Source organism: Malurus melanocephalus, unplaced genomic scaffold (genome assembly GCF_030028575.1).
Source record: "Malurus melanocephalus ecotype Western Australia unplaced genomic scaffold, MMel_1.1 scaffold_5, whole genome shotgun sequence".
NCBI classification, from domain to species: Eukaryota; Metazoa; Chordata; class Aves; order Passeriformes; family Maluridae; genus Malurus; species Malurus melanocephalus.
The window spans coordinates 3,407,853-3,423,899 of NW_026623237.1; the positions used below are offsets into that span (position 1 = coordinate 3,407,853).

The window sequence follows — 16,047 nt, forward strand, 5'->3', positions numbered from 1 at the left end:
TGACACATCACAATTTCAGAAAAGTAAAAGAAAACCAGCATAATACCCTGACATTTTGGTTTGCATACAAGAAAATCGTCCATGCAGGAGCAACAGAGCACCTTGTTCATTCACTACTGGCTGGGAACACCAGCAGTTCAAYATTCACTTAGCTGGTTTTATTTAATAAATATGCCTTGAAGACGTTTTAGTTTAGGAGAAAAGAACGAGACACTCTCAGATCCAGTTAGGCAAGAGTTTGAATTATAGTGAGGAAAAGGGACATTCCTGATTTGACCATCTCAATATATTTTAGAGGCCACATGGATAGAGTGTTATGATTTCAAGTCCAGAAAAATTGACCTGCCACAGGCTCTTTACCCTCCAAGACAATCAAATTTATCCTCCTAGGTTCACAAGGTTGCCATGGGGATCATCCTCTTTTACACATTCAGTTATGATGACATCAATTTTGTGCTAGCCCAAAAGTTGGTAATAATACAAGATGCACTTAAACATTCAACGACAAGTTTGGTTTTTTTGGTGCAGTCCTTGCTGGCAACTGGACGCCACCAGTCAGAAGGCAGAGAAGCCAAGGACATTTACCTAGAGCAGCTTGTTAAAGAATTCTGCTACATCTCAGCTTTTGGAAATGAGGAAGKAATGCTACTCTACCAACAGCACCAGTCTGCTACTGTGTTAAGTGTCACAACAAAAGCAATGCAAGTTTTCTTCTGATTCAGATCTCATTACAGCTCCAGGGAGAAAAAAAGAGCAATTTGATTTGCTTTTCATTTGCTTTGAAACATGCAGGTTTGCACTGGTTTAGGCTTTATGGMTTTGTAAATTTAACAGAAGTAGCCCTTAACTACAAGGGTAAGGTGCTTTGAATAGGAGAGCTTTTCATCATAAATRACTAAATTAGTGCAGGCTAAATTTTAACTTTGTCATGGAAATCCCAAGATGAGCAATAATACAAGTTTACTCCTTTCAGGAACTTGAAAGGGGTGATGACTGAGCAGAAACTACAAAACTTCACATGATTTCATGTATTTGAAATGACAATGAACCAAAATCATCATCTCATTTTCACCTTGAATATCTGCAATCAAGGGTCAAAAGAAAACATAGAGTGAAAACACACAGGCAAAACAGGAACAAAAGTTGTTATGCAACACAAAATGTTAACACTGATATCCTTATTTCACTATTTTCTAAGATTCTGTAGATGCCATAGCTACCAGGCTTTTAAGTCAGAGCAGAGGTGCTGTGAAAATGCTACTATAGAAAGCTAAAACCCCAGACAGACACACTCGTGCTCAACTGGAAGCACAGCTGARTCACAGGTATGAAATCCTCACAACACAGTCGGGAGCCTGTGATGCAAGGGGACTCCCTAGGAGATTTTGCTGCTGCTCTCCCTGAAGGAGAAACAATCACAAGACATTTAAACTACAGAAAGTCAGAATGCAGAGGTATTTGAAAATAAATAGGCAAATACTGTAGTATACGAGATATTAAGTAAGTACTGCATTTGGGATTTGCTCCAGAGCTATCTGACCAGTGTGCAGCCTCAGAGGTGTCATCTCTGAATCAGCACTTCCTCAAACAAAGCTTTGTTTTTACTCATAAATTCCCAGTTACCTCAGTAAACTGAGGGTGGAAAGTACCAAAACAGAGGCAGTACAAGAAAAGCAAAAACATGTGATTGCATTGTTYGAGTCTACAGCATAAATCAAAAAAGCTGAATCATGTGAATGAGAGGGTGAAGGAGAAGGAAAAAGCAGAACTGTTACCTCAMAAGGGAAACATCTGAGAATGCAACGTGAGTTTCAGGAGGCACCAGGAGTCAAGCACCTGGTCTCAAAGGCACAGTTTCCATGAGCGTGGAACTCAGTGTTTCCGCAGTCTGGCTGTGTGATTCTACACCAGTGCGCAGCACATACAAATCTTCAACCTTTATTTACAAGACGGAAGAAAAGCCTGCAGCCAAAAGTAAAGAATCATATCCCAGAAGGGCAAAACAACTTAATTCCTTCTCTTCAGTAACCAAGAAATAAGGAGTTCATGTGCCTCCCTAAAGAGATGATACAAAATCCCAAACAAGAACAGCTCTCTGATCATCAGAAAGATAAACGGGTGCTTGCAGACCACAGTGGTACTCCATGGAGCGAGCTCTATTCTTATTTCTATTTCAGTCCCATGAATTTCACACCAGCAAAAAGACTAAAAGAGCTAGGGTAAAAAGGCAAACTTTCTCTTGGTTGTGGTGCACACAGCACTTAAAAAGTTTTGTAAGTCCCCATTTCCCTGGGGTTAGGTTACAATTACCATGGTTGTGCCTGTGGTTAACAACAGGGAGGAGATAAGTGCAAAAGATGAGGCAAAGAGAAAACCCAAAACTGATCAATAGAAGAACAAGTGGTCAAAAGCAGAAGCAAAGAACTGATCTCTTTTTCATAAAATAAGGCTATTCAAAAAAGCTCTGTTTTTGAAGTGACCCAAATCATCTGCACTGGWAAAGTTTTAATTGACTCATTTGACATATGTTACAAGAAAGATAGGAATACTAAGTCAAAAACTTAAAACTTGCCTTACAACTCCAAGGAAACAATTCCTTCCATAACATCACATATGTGATTTTAGCATTATAGCATTTCTTTCAATACAAATATTACTCAATTTTATTACTTCTATTACAACCTGTTACAGAGAGAAAATGCTTTTAAACCAAGCAAGGGAAAACCTGGAAGTTGATACCATTCACGTAATTKTCTTTAACTAAGCAAACAATATGATTATGAGTAACTTATACCCTTTCATAGCAGAATAACCATCTCCAAGAGTAAATTGGTATGTAAACTTTATCCTGATGTGTGGAGAGAATATATTCCAAATCCAAAGGCAATTTGGATAAAACATATATCTTTTGGCAGATAGTCACAAGAGGTAGTCTGTGCTTTGGAAGTGACAATCCTCAGAATCATAAAGRGTATGTTCCACATGGGTTTTCCTGYCTTGGAAAAATGAAAAATTGTTTGCTAGAATACAAAATCCCTGTTGCAGAGAAGATTTTCAGAAATTCATGTCATACCAACAGGCAAAAGATGCCATTAGGCTTTTTTTTTTTTTTTTAGGACATGGTCTTTCAGAGAAAAGCAAATACAGATGGAATTTCTCTGCTGTGTGAAAAGGGATACTATAGCATTGATGCCATTAACAGCCACAGGAAGGGAAAAGAAAACATCTGGATGATGCCATAATTGTACTTGTGGAAAAGAGGCAGGTAGGTAAATAAATATTATCTTACTGCACTTACTTTGCAGACAGAGTAAGTTCTGTGGGCCACCATCCTTATCAGCACTGTCACTTGCTGTATTATGATGTGACATTAGCTTTTCCACAAAAAAAAAAAAAAAAAAAGAAAAAAAAAAGTAGGTGCACTTGAAGTGTGCTTTTCGTATGGATTCTTCAATTCTGCAAATGCATAAAAACTTGAAATCTGGAGGGAAAACTTGAAATCTTAAAAACTGGAGGGAAAAAACAAAGCAAGTGATTATGGGAAACTGGCTTGTCTCCAGCTCTGGTAACAWGGATGATTTCTTTTTCTCCAGCATCAGTTTGAAGTTAACATGGTACTGCAACTCTCTTTGTCAGACCAGAAAAAAATCCCCCAAAGTGCTCATCCTTATGACATAACAGTTTAATTTAGCCACCAAGCTAAGGATAATGCACATTCAAAATTTTTAAAGGAGAAAGCAAAGTCTCCCCTCAAATCCCCCTCACCTTGGTTTGACCCAACTTCTGCTTTATTAGCTTATGTATTTTCTACTTTACAATTGCAAAAACTTCACTGTGAACAAAGACTTAAATAATGAAAATTAAACAGCATTATTACCTCTGACTGGCAGGCATCATAAACCTGGACAACTTCACAGTCCTGGAGAGAATGAAAGGGATTCACTGATGCCCACTTCAGTGGGGGCTTTCCTGCCTTTACCTCACACAGCACATTTCTATATATTCATATAATGCACTTTCACCCATTTCTTGAGTAAGCCACAACATGTGGTCCTCCTTTGGAAGGAGAAGTTGAAGAGAAGTTGACAGAATGTAGAAGTGGGAGCTAAGATTAACCACCACAGTTTCCTTCCCTCCTCTTCTGCCTATTTCACTGGTTGCCACATACAAAGCAGATAATTCTCAATTTTCTTGAAAAACAAGAATCTTTCAAATTTAGTCAATGCAATGTGTTTGAAATCATCCCTAAATAGCCAATACGTTAAAATAAATCACRTTTTGAAAATGTCTTGGTTTAGCTATCTTAATAGTGTTGATTTAATGGAATATTAAGGCGTTTGTTTCGGAATAAAAATTAGTGATTTTACCTGCTAGGAAAAAAAGCTTCAAGTTTTATGATGTAATGTTATAAAAAATCTTCTGAAATATGTACTATTTAACATCTGTACACACTAAGTAATAAAAAAGATCAAATCTAGTGATAYGAAATGGTCTTGAACTGTGTCACAGAAATAATCAAACACAAAGCTTTGCTTTCAGATTACTCTTCAGTAATAATTGCTATGCTTAACCATACAGGAATAAAATAGGAATTGTGCAGAGCAGCAGCAGATCCAGCAGGGTTTCAGCTATTTAGAGAGACGGCTTTAGAATTAATGCAAGTACAACRTTTAATTGCTGTCCCAGATATTCTCTAGTCACAGAGAYTRTATCAYMCAGGAAAGAYTGGCATGAAAGTCTGGTGATGCAGAAGTTTAAGGCAAAGGTATCTGTCACAGTCACAGAACCTGTCAACTAGTTGCTGGCAACGAGGAAGTAGAGAAAACAAAGTTGAACTGACGCAGGATTTCTTTGTTACTCACCAGAAAAAAAAAACAACAGAAATATCTACTAAAATAAAAGAAAGGTGAATTTTGTAAGTAAACCCATGTACTCAACTGGCTCTCCCTTGCAAAGCCTTCGGTTTATTCGTAACAGTTCTTGAAAAGAAAACTATTTACTGCCTTCTGCCAGTCATACACCATTCCAGATTTGGCCCTGCAGGAAAGAGGCATGAYACCCTTGAATTACACCTGGGCTTTACATGAGTTCATGTGCTAAGGTTTGAGTTAACTGGCACTTTGCCAATTACTATCATTGTTTACCACCTGAAGGCACACAGGCAAACTGCATCTTCCTTTCTTGCCTATGCACTGCTACACAGTGTCTAATAATATACTGAAATCTGAGGAAAAGGTTTTCTTCATTAGAAACATTGTGGTTTTGTCTTCTGTGCTGTAAATGGTTTGTACTTCCAGCATCTTTGAACTCCTGGCTYTTTGCTAGAAGAGAGCTGCAAGTTCTCCCACATCTCACAGAAAGAGCAGCTCTGCTAAAATACCGATACATTTCAAATACAGTCAAATACTGTATATTTCAAATACTTTCAAATACTCCATTTCAAAGGAGTGAGAGACTGAACAGCAAAGGGTTACTGCTCCCTTCAAATTCTTCCAAAGCCATCTGTGGCCACCCCACCACCATCCATGCACCCAGTGAGGGAATGTGCACCCCAAACTGTTTGCCTGGAAGGCACTTCCCTGCATGTGAGTTGTAGCTATTGTGCAAGCACCCTGAATGGATGTATCACTTGCCTCTTCACACATCCTCAGTCAGAAGGCATTTTGAAGGCAGATGTAGTGATCCAATCATTCTTTTTCATTTCCTGCAACTTTGCTCTCCAGGAAGCAAAACTGTACACTATAAGAGCTGACGGCAAAACACACACAGACACAGAGTGTGTCCTGTGTGCAGAACCAACTGCTGCTTCTCTGCTGTACCTGGAGTCTTTCTGAACAGCAAATACTTTTACTGAATCCTTGCTCAACTGGGRCAGTCAGTCTTATTAAGTGAACAAAAGGAAATGACTGGCAAGCATTTAGATGAAAAGTATTTGTAGTTGAGTAACTGGTGAATCAACATAAGGAAGGTTTTTTCTGATTTCTGTCTTTGGAAACATTTCCAGTTACCTGGGAGGACACAAATGCAGAAAGAACAACAAAAGGAGTCCTCTCCYGAGACCCCCAGAAAAATGCATGAATCATATGTTACTGATAATAAAAATAGATGCAGAAGAGCTAAACCCTCTGAAAGACTTTTAGTACCACATGGTCAGACAGGTCATAATGCTGTGAGCTAAAACTTAAAACAAAATTACACGTTTTTAACTTGCATAAAACTACATTACTCCAAATAAATGCTAGGAAGGGGCTCAGCTGCCCACAGGTTCCAACCAGTCCAGCAGGTTCAGCTCTTCTCTCCTGTACACCCACACACAGATGCTCCAGGCACAGGGAACCAGGGCACTACCTGGCTCACAGGGCAGAAGAGCACTGGCCTCTTCCTTTCAGTCATTCCACCATTAGTTCATAGGCAGGTGTGTGCCCTTCTGGTGAACAGACAGGACCCATTACACACCAAATGAAGCCCTCTTCTGTTCTATGGTGACCCCATGCATCTGCTCTATGCCCAAACATTCATGTACCCTGGCTATGTGACCAGAGCCTGKGTTTAATTGTGTGATGTCTGTCAGAATTAATCTGACATTAGAGCCCATGGATCAGCTCTGTCAGCACTGCCTTGGATGCCAAACACCATCAGATCAAGGAATCATGCAGACATTTAGATGGTGGAAATGGAGCATAAAATGACAATCTGGATTGGTCTTTGATAGGGTAGAGGCCTTTGAAACAGAATTTATTTTTACAAGGGACAATTAGCATCCAAAAAAGGGAAGAGTTACTCCCTAACAATGTTGCTGTAACCGGCCCACAGTCTTGTTCTTGGAAGTCCCTAACTTTCAGAAAGAAGAAAACRCTTTTCTAGCCCTACCACAAAGACKAAGGAAAGAGACTTGAATAGATTTGAAACGCATAAAAATCCTACTGCAAAGAAAAGGAAACAATCTCTTTTCCACAGTTCCAGTGGGCAGGACAAGAAGACACAGGCTTGAAGTGCCTTATGAAAACTTGTTTCAGTTACTAGGAAAACCCTTAGATGCTAAGGAGAGTGTTGCAAAATACACCACATACAGAGGTTATGGGCATTTACCACTGGAGGCATTTAATACACTAATTAGGAAAAAATCTTTGCTGGAAGAGTTCAGATATAACTGATGCTGCCCAAGGAGGAAGAGGAGTCCAGATTAAGGGTTTTTAGATGCCTCCCAGTCMCAATTTTCTGTGGTTTTCCCATGTACAAGCTATCCCTACATTCACCTGCTTTATTTTCCCTCTCTGTAGCTCTGCAGTTAATTTGAGGCTTGTGGGAAGGAGCACACATCAAGCCTGAGGCAGATCAGACTTTATCTGGGATAAAGTCAGAAGCAGTTGGGGAATTGGGAGCAATTCCTTTATTATGAATGTGTACACATATGAGCATTGCCCCCAAACCCAATGTAAATAGGTAGAAAAGTATCAAAGGACTTGAATATTTATAGCAATTTTTCTTTTTTCAAGTGGGAAAAGGAAAGCACAAAAGTCTGAACCATCTGTAATGACACAGCAAGTTGTCAAAATGAGCCTGAAAAAATGGATTTCCTGGCTCCTCAAGTGACCTATGTGAGRGACTACACACTCCTCCTGCTCCCACTCTCTCTCCCCTCCCTGACTCCCTTCCCCCCAGCAAGCTGTGGAAGATCACAAGAATTGCAGCATTTCCTCATAAAAGCCTTGCCTGCAGCTGGGAGAAGTTAAGACACTACAGTAGTGTTGGTAACTTCTKCTGTAACAAGAACACACGTCACAAAGGTGATCATCACCACAGGGAAAAAAAAAAAAAAACCAAAACTAAAGCTGCCTCAGGACTTGCACCTTGAAGAGATGTTCTTGGGCTGATAATCCCCATCTTCTTTCTTTAACTTGCCTTTATTCTGGCTAACCTTTGACAGAATGACTCTATTCCTCTAGCAAGCAAGTAACTATAAAAATGTTAAAAAAAAAAAAAAAAAAAAAAAAAGATATTTCAATTTTAAAAAAAAAGGCAGCAAAAAGGACATACTGCTGTAAGGAACAGAACTGTTCTTTATACAAGTGCAGAAGAATTCACAAGCAAAGCATTGCTCTAGCCCACTGTGGAAAAGAAGCAGTCTGCCTCAGTATTTTATGGGCTCTTTCCTAAGGTTACTGTAACTTTAGCTTGTAGGAAATCAGAATCAGAGCCTAAGATTAGAACCAAAAATCTCTCATAACACAGTGTTATAAAGCCAGTGCCAGTTCTTCTGCACTGCTACTTAGAAACCTGCATAGGCTCGCTCCCATTTCCTATGTGCCAGTGCTGGAACCAAAGCAGAACCCAAGTTTGAATCATCCACAGGAGATCCTGCCTCTCAAATTGACCATGCCAAGGCACAGCAAACTCCAAATTAATTCTGAATCAATTTGCAAGAACCCTGATAGGCTCTAAGCCCCATACATATATCAAACATAGTTTGGATTCATCATTTTAAGTAAGACTTAGCAAGAACTAGAAGAATTAAAGAGCAAGAGTAATGAATTAAAAATAGATCATGAATGCAAAAGTCGGAAACGTCTCCAAAATTAATAAAAGGCAATGTTTTAATTGGTCATTTTCTCAAAAGAAAAAAAAAAAAAGACTCCTGCATCATTGGAATAAATATTATCAAATTCTTTTCATGCTTAGGTATTTCTTAGTTTATTCAAATGGCATATTTAAATTTTGATTTATAGATCAAATTATATTGCTCACTGCCATGAGATGCATTCCACTGGGTCTCAAAACCTTTAGCAGACCCACACTGTGTGTACTTTATCCTGATGGCTTCGCATTAACATTCATCAACACTCAGCAAGAACCATACACAAAGCCCTTTCTCAGATGCACACATGCAGTTCCCATTGACTTTGCTGGATTTTCAGCTGACTTCAATCAGAACTCTGCATGCAGAAGGGCAAAACTTGGCTCTGCATATTCAATAAAATTACATCACTAGATACCTTATAAATGAAGGGCAATGCAGGCCATACTGAAAAATAATATAAACTCAAACCCCTAAACTGTAGCCGAATAAATTCAAATTCCAGCCAAGTCTTTCCAGAAGAATAAAAAGGGTGTGCATTTTAAGAAAGATGAAATGAAACCCTAATAACATCTCATTTACCAGAGTGTACTCTGCCTCTTTTAGCAGGCCAAAGTGTGAAACTCAACTATCTACACAAGGTGAGGATCTTTGTTTTTTCAGGTGTAGCAATGACATTGGCATATGAAACAATTAAGTAAAGGTCAAGTTACAAGCTGTGATCTGCTAAGCTCTTTTCTGCATAGATATACTGGCTCTGTAAGCTATGAAGCTCATTACAAATTAATTTAAAGTGTAGGATACCACAGCAGAAAAAGTAATTAATCATTATATTAATAACTGATATTGTATTATTTTTGAATCTACTCTAGTAGTGGTATTTTCAATATATTAAATGTTTGAGCCTATGAGTATCTATCTTAAACCCTTCAACCCTCCTTCCCAACTTGCCAAAAGAACAACATAACAAAAATCCCACACAACCTAGTCACAACAGTTCCCTTCCAAATTTCAAATGACATCGTGCAACACAATTTCTGCCAGGTACATTAGCTAATGCACACTAAGCAAAGCAATGCCACTTGTTTTCTCCAAATTTCTTTCCTTTATTTTACTTTTACTCATTCCATGATGAAACAACCCATACCTTTTTACTACATCTTAAAAATATCTACCTATTAGAATGAAGAATATTCTCACTTCTAAAAACCCATCTACCAACAGGCTTCCTTACACTTTCTGTTTGTCTAACAAGCACTTGTTAGCATGTAATTATAAATTTATACACAGAAGTACTCAGGGATGAAAACCACAGAGGAGGTTCATGTTTGGTAGTACTCCCCTCCCCAGGAGAAACATCTCTGATGATTTTCATACTTAAAACAGCAGAACAGATTTTATGAATCATTTTTTCTTCATAGCTGGAACAGCCCCTATTCTCCACTACATGATAATACTGAGTCACTTTGCATGAAGTTGGTCATTACTGACAAGCCAGGGGAGAAAGGAGGGAAGTGGACAAAATGATCTGAAGCTATATATGTGACAGGATATGTATCAAGCTGCTTCTTGAAGTAAATTACTTAAAAATCAGGGGAAAAAATCGTTATAATACAACTCATTCCCTAATTATTTACTAAGTCCAGTAAATCTAACACTGATGGTCAAAGGGACTGCAAAGACTTTTTTTTATTTTGTAAACGAAACAAGAGTATTGCTTGGCACAAATGCTGAGTCGTTCTGGTCATTCACACTAGATTATCCAGTGATTTAAATAATTAGAATGGTGGAATTTGCTTCTCCCAAATTATGGCACTGTCAAATGAATAGTTATGAGGTCTGGTGGGGCTCTGCTCTCTCCAAATCAACTCCTCTCCTTACATTCCGTCCTGAAACAGGCATCCTGTGAAGACACCCATTTGTCTCAGAACTCCTTCATGTAACTTCAGGTCTACTTCCTGTTGTCTCTGGTGGATCATGAGCTTAGAGAATTTAGTGTGTTGCAAGGAATGTTTATTCTAGCTTAAACTTTGTGATTCTGACTACACAACTAGGAAAGGAAAGGAATCCCCATCTCTCTCCTCAGTCCTACTGAGACACAACTGCTGCAAGGAGGGAGTTATTAGCTTGTTTTAAATGCACAGTGTGTTTGTTTGATGATGAAAATAAAATTAGGTAACTTACGCGAACATTTTCAACAAAGTTGATTTTAAAGCGTTTGGAATGAAAATAAAAACTAACATAACACACAGGCCAAAAACGTGACTTTTCAGCGTGTCCTGTTTAAGCAATGACACATGAAGAACTTTACGTTCAAACAATTACCTGGTGCTTTAAATAGGACACTAAGGGAATAACATTTCAAAATTTATTCACACAGCGTAAGATTAATCCCTCCCCTGGGAGTACCAGTGCAAATCAGAGTAACTCCTCAGAGGTCAATTGAAGTACACCAGCACAAAATAAATGTGAGACAGAAGGGAATCAGGCCCCATCTACCTCTATTTTAATGCAGAGGTTGCAGATCATCTGCAAGGATAAAGTGAACAATATAAATATAACTGACATCTATTCAATTGATCTCACATCCTGCCGACTATTCACAGCTCCAAACATAAGACTGAAGAACAATGGTTTGAGGAAGGCAGGCAGAAATCCGGGTTCTAACCCATTCACACATTCCAATTTGCTAATACATCCTACTTGAACTGCCTTCATCTCCCCACACTGCTAAATTGTTAAAGGTTTGATTTGACATTGTACCTCCAGCTCCTAAAGAACAACTTATCCTAAAATAAAATAAATCAAAAATACCAGGAAAAGTGCATGGGAGAGAAGAAAAATGCAAAAAATATGTCCAAACATGAGAACCTATAGAGAAATTAGCAAGAGAATCCCTATCTGACATACCAAATATATATATAAAAGGCACTAGCAAATTCATTAATTATGTGGAAATCTAGCACTAAGAAAGAATGCTATGTATGCAGAGAAAGACTAAAATATGAGGCTATGTCAAACTATGGTGTCATTTATGCTAATTTAAGTGAATCTGTAATTATTTCCTACAACTTCATGATGTCCTGAACCAGTTTCCTCCTCCCCTGCAAGGCTGATAAAAGGACTCTTGGCAACACACTAAATAGATTATGCAATGTATTGAATACTGCCGAGAAAAAGCATTGAATTACGCTGAAACAAAGAACATTAGGTGCGAATATCACCACCTCCAGGGAAAGAGCACCTTTAACTACTTATCACATCAGTAATGCAGGCATTCTCTCGTACCTCTGTTACCTGCACCTAATGGTATTTGCTACATTTAACAAAGTTAAAGCGAATTTTACCTCAAATCTACTCAGGCTCGAGCTCTTTGACCGAGACTTCTTGCGGAGATAGACCGAGAAGAACCGCCGCACTGTGAACTTCTTCATGTTCATGTCCATCGCCCTGTCCCAGCTGCGGCGCGGAGCACGGAGAGGCTGCAGCGCCGGCGGAGAAAGCTAGCGCATCCCGACTGTCCCCTATTTATATCCACAGGCAGGAGATCCTCCGAACGGTCCGCTTTTGTTCATCGAGGCACAGCTAGAACTGCCCGAGGTCCGCTGCCGGAGCCATGGGAGCCCGGAGCCGGCTGCCCGCTCTCCGGAGCTCGGCGGCGTGGGGCTCCCTCTCGCTTCCCACTGTTTACATTTCGGTGCGGCGAGCCCAACTCCGTCCCCGCCGCCTCTCCCCCTTGCCTTCGGTCCCACAGCCCAATCAGGCTGTGCTCTGGTGCACGCAGAATCCGCGCCGGCAGATGACAGCTCGTGCGTCCCAGGCGTAGCAGGTTTGAGACAAATATTGGATGTGTCTATTGCTTTGCGCTCCCTCTCCTCTCAGTCAGGCTCTTTCAATTTCCTGCTTTCTGAATCACATGGGGAATAGGCACATGCTGCACTTCTGTTTTTAGCTCAGAATTCAGACGCTGCTATAATTACTGAGGGCTGTGGTGGTCAGATCCGAGAAGAAATCAGCTCCCCTGCGAGAGTCGCTCCTGGAAGAAAKCTGAAAGACGTCGTGCCCCCACTACCAGAGTAGAAGGGTGTGAACCTCCTTTTATTCTGGGGAATATGTAAAATAACACTGCCCCCCTGCCCCCGAAATTKAAAAGCTTACCATCCTGTTCACAATCACCCGCCCGCTTTACATTAAAATACCTAACCCTGGCACAGCTCTGAAAACAGAAAGCACAATCTAAATGGTAAGTATTACTGTTCTTATTGTACTACAGCGGGGAGCTACAGCCCTTCTAGGAGGTTAAGTATGTACATCTATTTACGAGCTGTAATTTTGAGCTGCTTGACGAGCATGCAGACTTACAGCTGCACCCCCACCTCCCTGTAACAAAACTACATTTTTCAGCTTTTCTTCAAAAACTAATGAATCTCAGTATGATCCACAGACCAAAGAGCTTTCTCTGCCTACTGCACACAGTTCAGACTCCTTTTCCATGGCAGCCTTTCTTTCCTAACTACTGAGGAGCACCCAGCTATGCCTTTCTCCCAGAACCTAATGAAAAGAGACTTATTAATAACTTATTAATGATTCAGATAAATAAGCCCAGGGACAGCAGACATCACTACAGCCTGAGAAGACCTGGAGTTTAAATGATAACATCTCTACAGTCCATCTGGTCTAAAAAGAGATGCATTTAAAGTAAAATGCATTCTAGCTTGAACTTTGTGATTCTGACTACACAACTGGGAAAGGAAAGGTATCCCCTYCTCTCTCCTCAGTCMTACTGAGACACAACTGCTTGCTGCAAGGAGAGAGTTATTACTTTGTTTTAAATGCATAGCATATTTGTTTGATGAGGMAAATAAAATTAGGTAACTTTGGCTGGCAATGCCTGTCACTATTTGCTTTGTTCTCAGGTTCTTTGTCCCGTTCTTCTGTCTAAAGCTCACCATGGTCTATATGTACCCAGAAAAATACTAAGAAGTAAAAAAAAACCTTTTTTTTTGCATTTATGGTTTCATTAAAATGGAGGCCAGATTACAAAGGCTACCATCAATACTGGGCTGTAAAATTTCATACAGTCTGACTCTCCTACACCTAGGGCCCTKCTGTCTGCCCTCTGTTGCAGTAACAGCTTTTTTCCCTTTTCTCAGCACACCTGRCTGCTTCTCTAAATCTCTTGGTTTGCAACAAAAGAATCTTCAGGGGTTGCTTTCATGGTGCTGCCCTAGTGCAAGCCATGTCAAGCTTAGAGGACCTTTGCCACTACAGTTCTGTTGTTTCCCCAGCTAAACATCCTGGAGCAAAGGCAAGTGTCCGAGGAAAAAACCTCACGTGTGTATAGGTACACCTATGCACAAGCAAAACAACAAACAGGTTAAAAGGCAATTTAGCTCGTCAATGCCAAAATTACTTGYGGATGCAGCCTTTCTAGTAAAGTTTTATGCCTCCTCACAACCTTGCTGCAGTAAAATCTGCAGTGTCACAAAGGCCTCAGGCACTCAGCTGATTGACCTCCGCTCACCTGTCCTGACAAACGACACAGCTGCTGCTGCTGCTGCTTCTTCTCTCCTGACTTTTCCCTGGCAATGAGGTGCCCTGACACAAGCTGGACCAGGCTCTGTGCTGGCCAAGRCTTTTGGCAGCCTCATGCATTCCCACCTGTGCAAGCCACTTGAGCTTAAAATAGCAACCAGACAAGTTCAGGGCAGGTCCCTGAACCCTTCCTGTCACAGGTCCATCCCTGGTCTTTGACATCTTTATTAATGCAGAGGAGATGATAATTTCCCACGAGGTGATAATTTTGAATGCACAGGCTGTGTATGATAATAATAATAAGTGTATGAGTGCCTGTTGCTATTTAGATGGTAGATTTATCTCAACTTTCTCTTCCCATTACGCCGGTGGTGATCTCACATACAGGGACTTGAAGTCAGCATTAAATGTGCCTGCGCTRTAATGAACTTCCAATTAAATTACCCAGGCTATGACTTAATACCTAACTATCAGGTACACTTATTACATTCTGAATTTTGTTCTTTAACATAAAAATATTCTTTTTAAAAAACCTGTTCCAATGTAATGAGAATTTATTGTGCACATCAGAACAAAAACTAGAAATTTTCACAGAAAATAACACAGAAAAGCATGCCCAGGGATAGGAAGTAACTCTTACACCCCTGACAAGACATAGGCATGGAAACAGGCATGAACTTCTTGTTTTCTTACTCTGCTTTCATACAGGTGCTTAGGGATTAAATACAGAAGGACAATTCACCACCTTTGCTCCACTGGGCAACAGAGCAGCAGAGATTCTGCAGAACGTATTACAACTGAAAAAAAGCAAAAGCAACTGAGATGCAAAAAATGTACATTAAAAAAATACAAATGCAGAAATAAAACAAAATACATGTGCATGCASAATTAAAGCACAGGGATAGATATGTGAAAAGCAAATTCTACTACAGTTCCACATGGAATGCTTCAAGACATTGAACTTAACTTTGCTTCAGAAAAACAAACAAGAAGAGACTTCAAAATCTCAACCTTTATTAACTCAAAYTTTCACCTAAGTCAAACAACAATGGCTTTTCACAGTGAATCTAATAAAAAGGTGCAAGCCAAAAAATAAATTTGATTAAATTGGAATATTCAACGCTACGTTTATAAACATACTACTGTCAGATCAACCTACAACGTGAAAAATTCGTGTCTTTAAATTATTTATCTCCTCTTCTCTGAGCAATTTTAACTGCTGAGGAACTTGATTTAAAAAAAAAAAAATCCCCAAATGTCTCTGTTTAAGACAAGAATAAGCATTAAAAATGGTGGAGGGGAAATATGACACCTTGGCATCAACCAGTAATAATCATCTATATTCTGAAATACACTTTTAAAACTAGAATCATATTTGCTGTAATAAAAAAAATAATATCACAGCTGCCCCAGTGAACTTAATAGAAAATAAGTTTACTTCAGCTGGAAAAAGGCTTAAAAAAAAMCCCAAACCCAAAAAGCCCAYAGCCATGATTCAAGACAAAMTCTTYAACAGGAACCACCAAAATCAGATATTTCATAGCATGGGTCTGAATTTTTAAAAGATAAATGGAGAATTCCCAGTTAATATCTAATGAAAGTCAAATGTCCTTTTGTCATGTGTACAGATGAACCACACAAAGAGCAATAACAGACTGAAGGACCCAGCCTTAAAAAATTAACATGGGGCAGCAAAACAGCCTGAACAACACCCARGTGAAAAGGATACCAGTAGCCAATGCCAGATGAGTCATCAATTTCTAAATGACACAACAAGTCCAAGATATCTACCACAAACTRGATGATATAATTAGCAAGAGAAATTTTGTATTCCCATATTACACAGCACATCATGCTTTACGTCCAAATCAGGCCTTCTATTTTTTTTTTTTTTATGGGAATCAATAATTTATGAGTAAACCCAGAATGACTCTGCT

The 16,047-nt window shown here is 39.5% G+C and overlaps 1 protein-coding gene across 1 annotated transcript in view; it reads right to left on the reverse strand.

Annotated features, from left to right (window-relative positions):
• The window catches only part of RPS6KA2 (ribosomal protein S6 kinase A2), a 157,871-nt gene extending 145,414 nt beyond the window's left edge, over nucleotides 1-12,457 (reverse strand). The window contains exon 1 of the mRNA XM_057370568.1: nucleotides 11,923-12,457. Coding sequence (XP_057226551.1) covers nucleotides 11,923-12,021 — 99 coding nt within the window. The 5' untranslated portion in view covers nucleotides 12,022-12,457. The remainder of the gene's footprint in view (nucleotides 1-11,922) is intronic.
• Nucleotides 12,458-16,047: the final 3,590 nt, after the last annotated feature.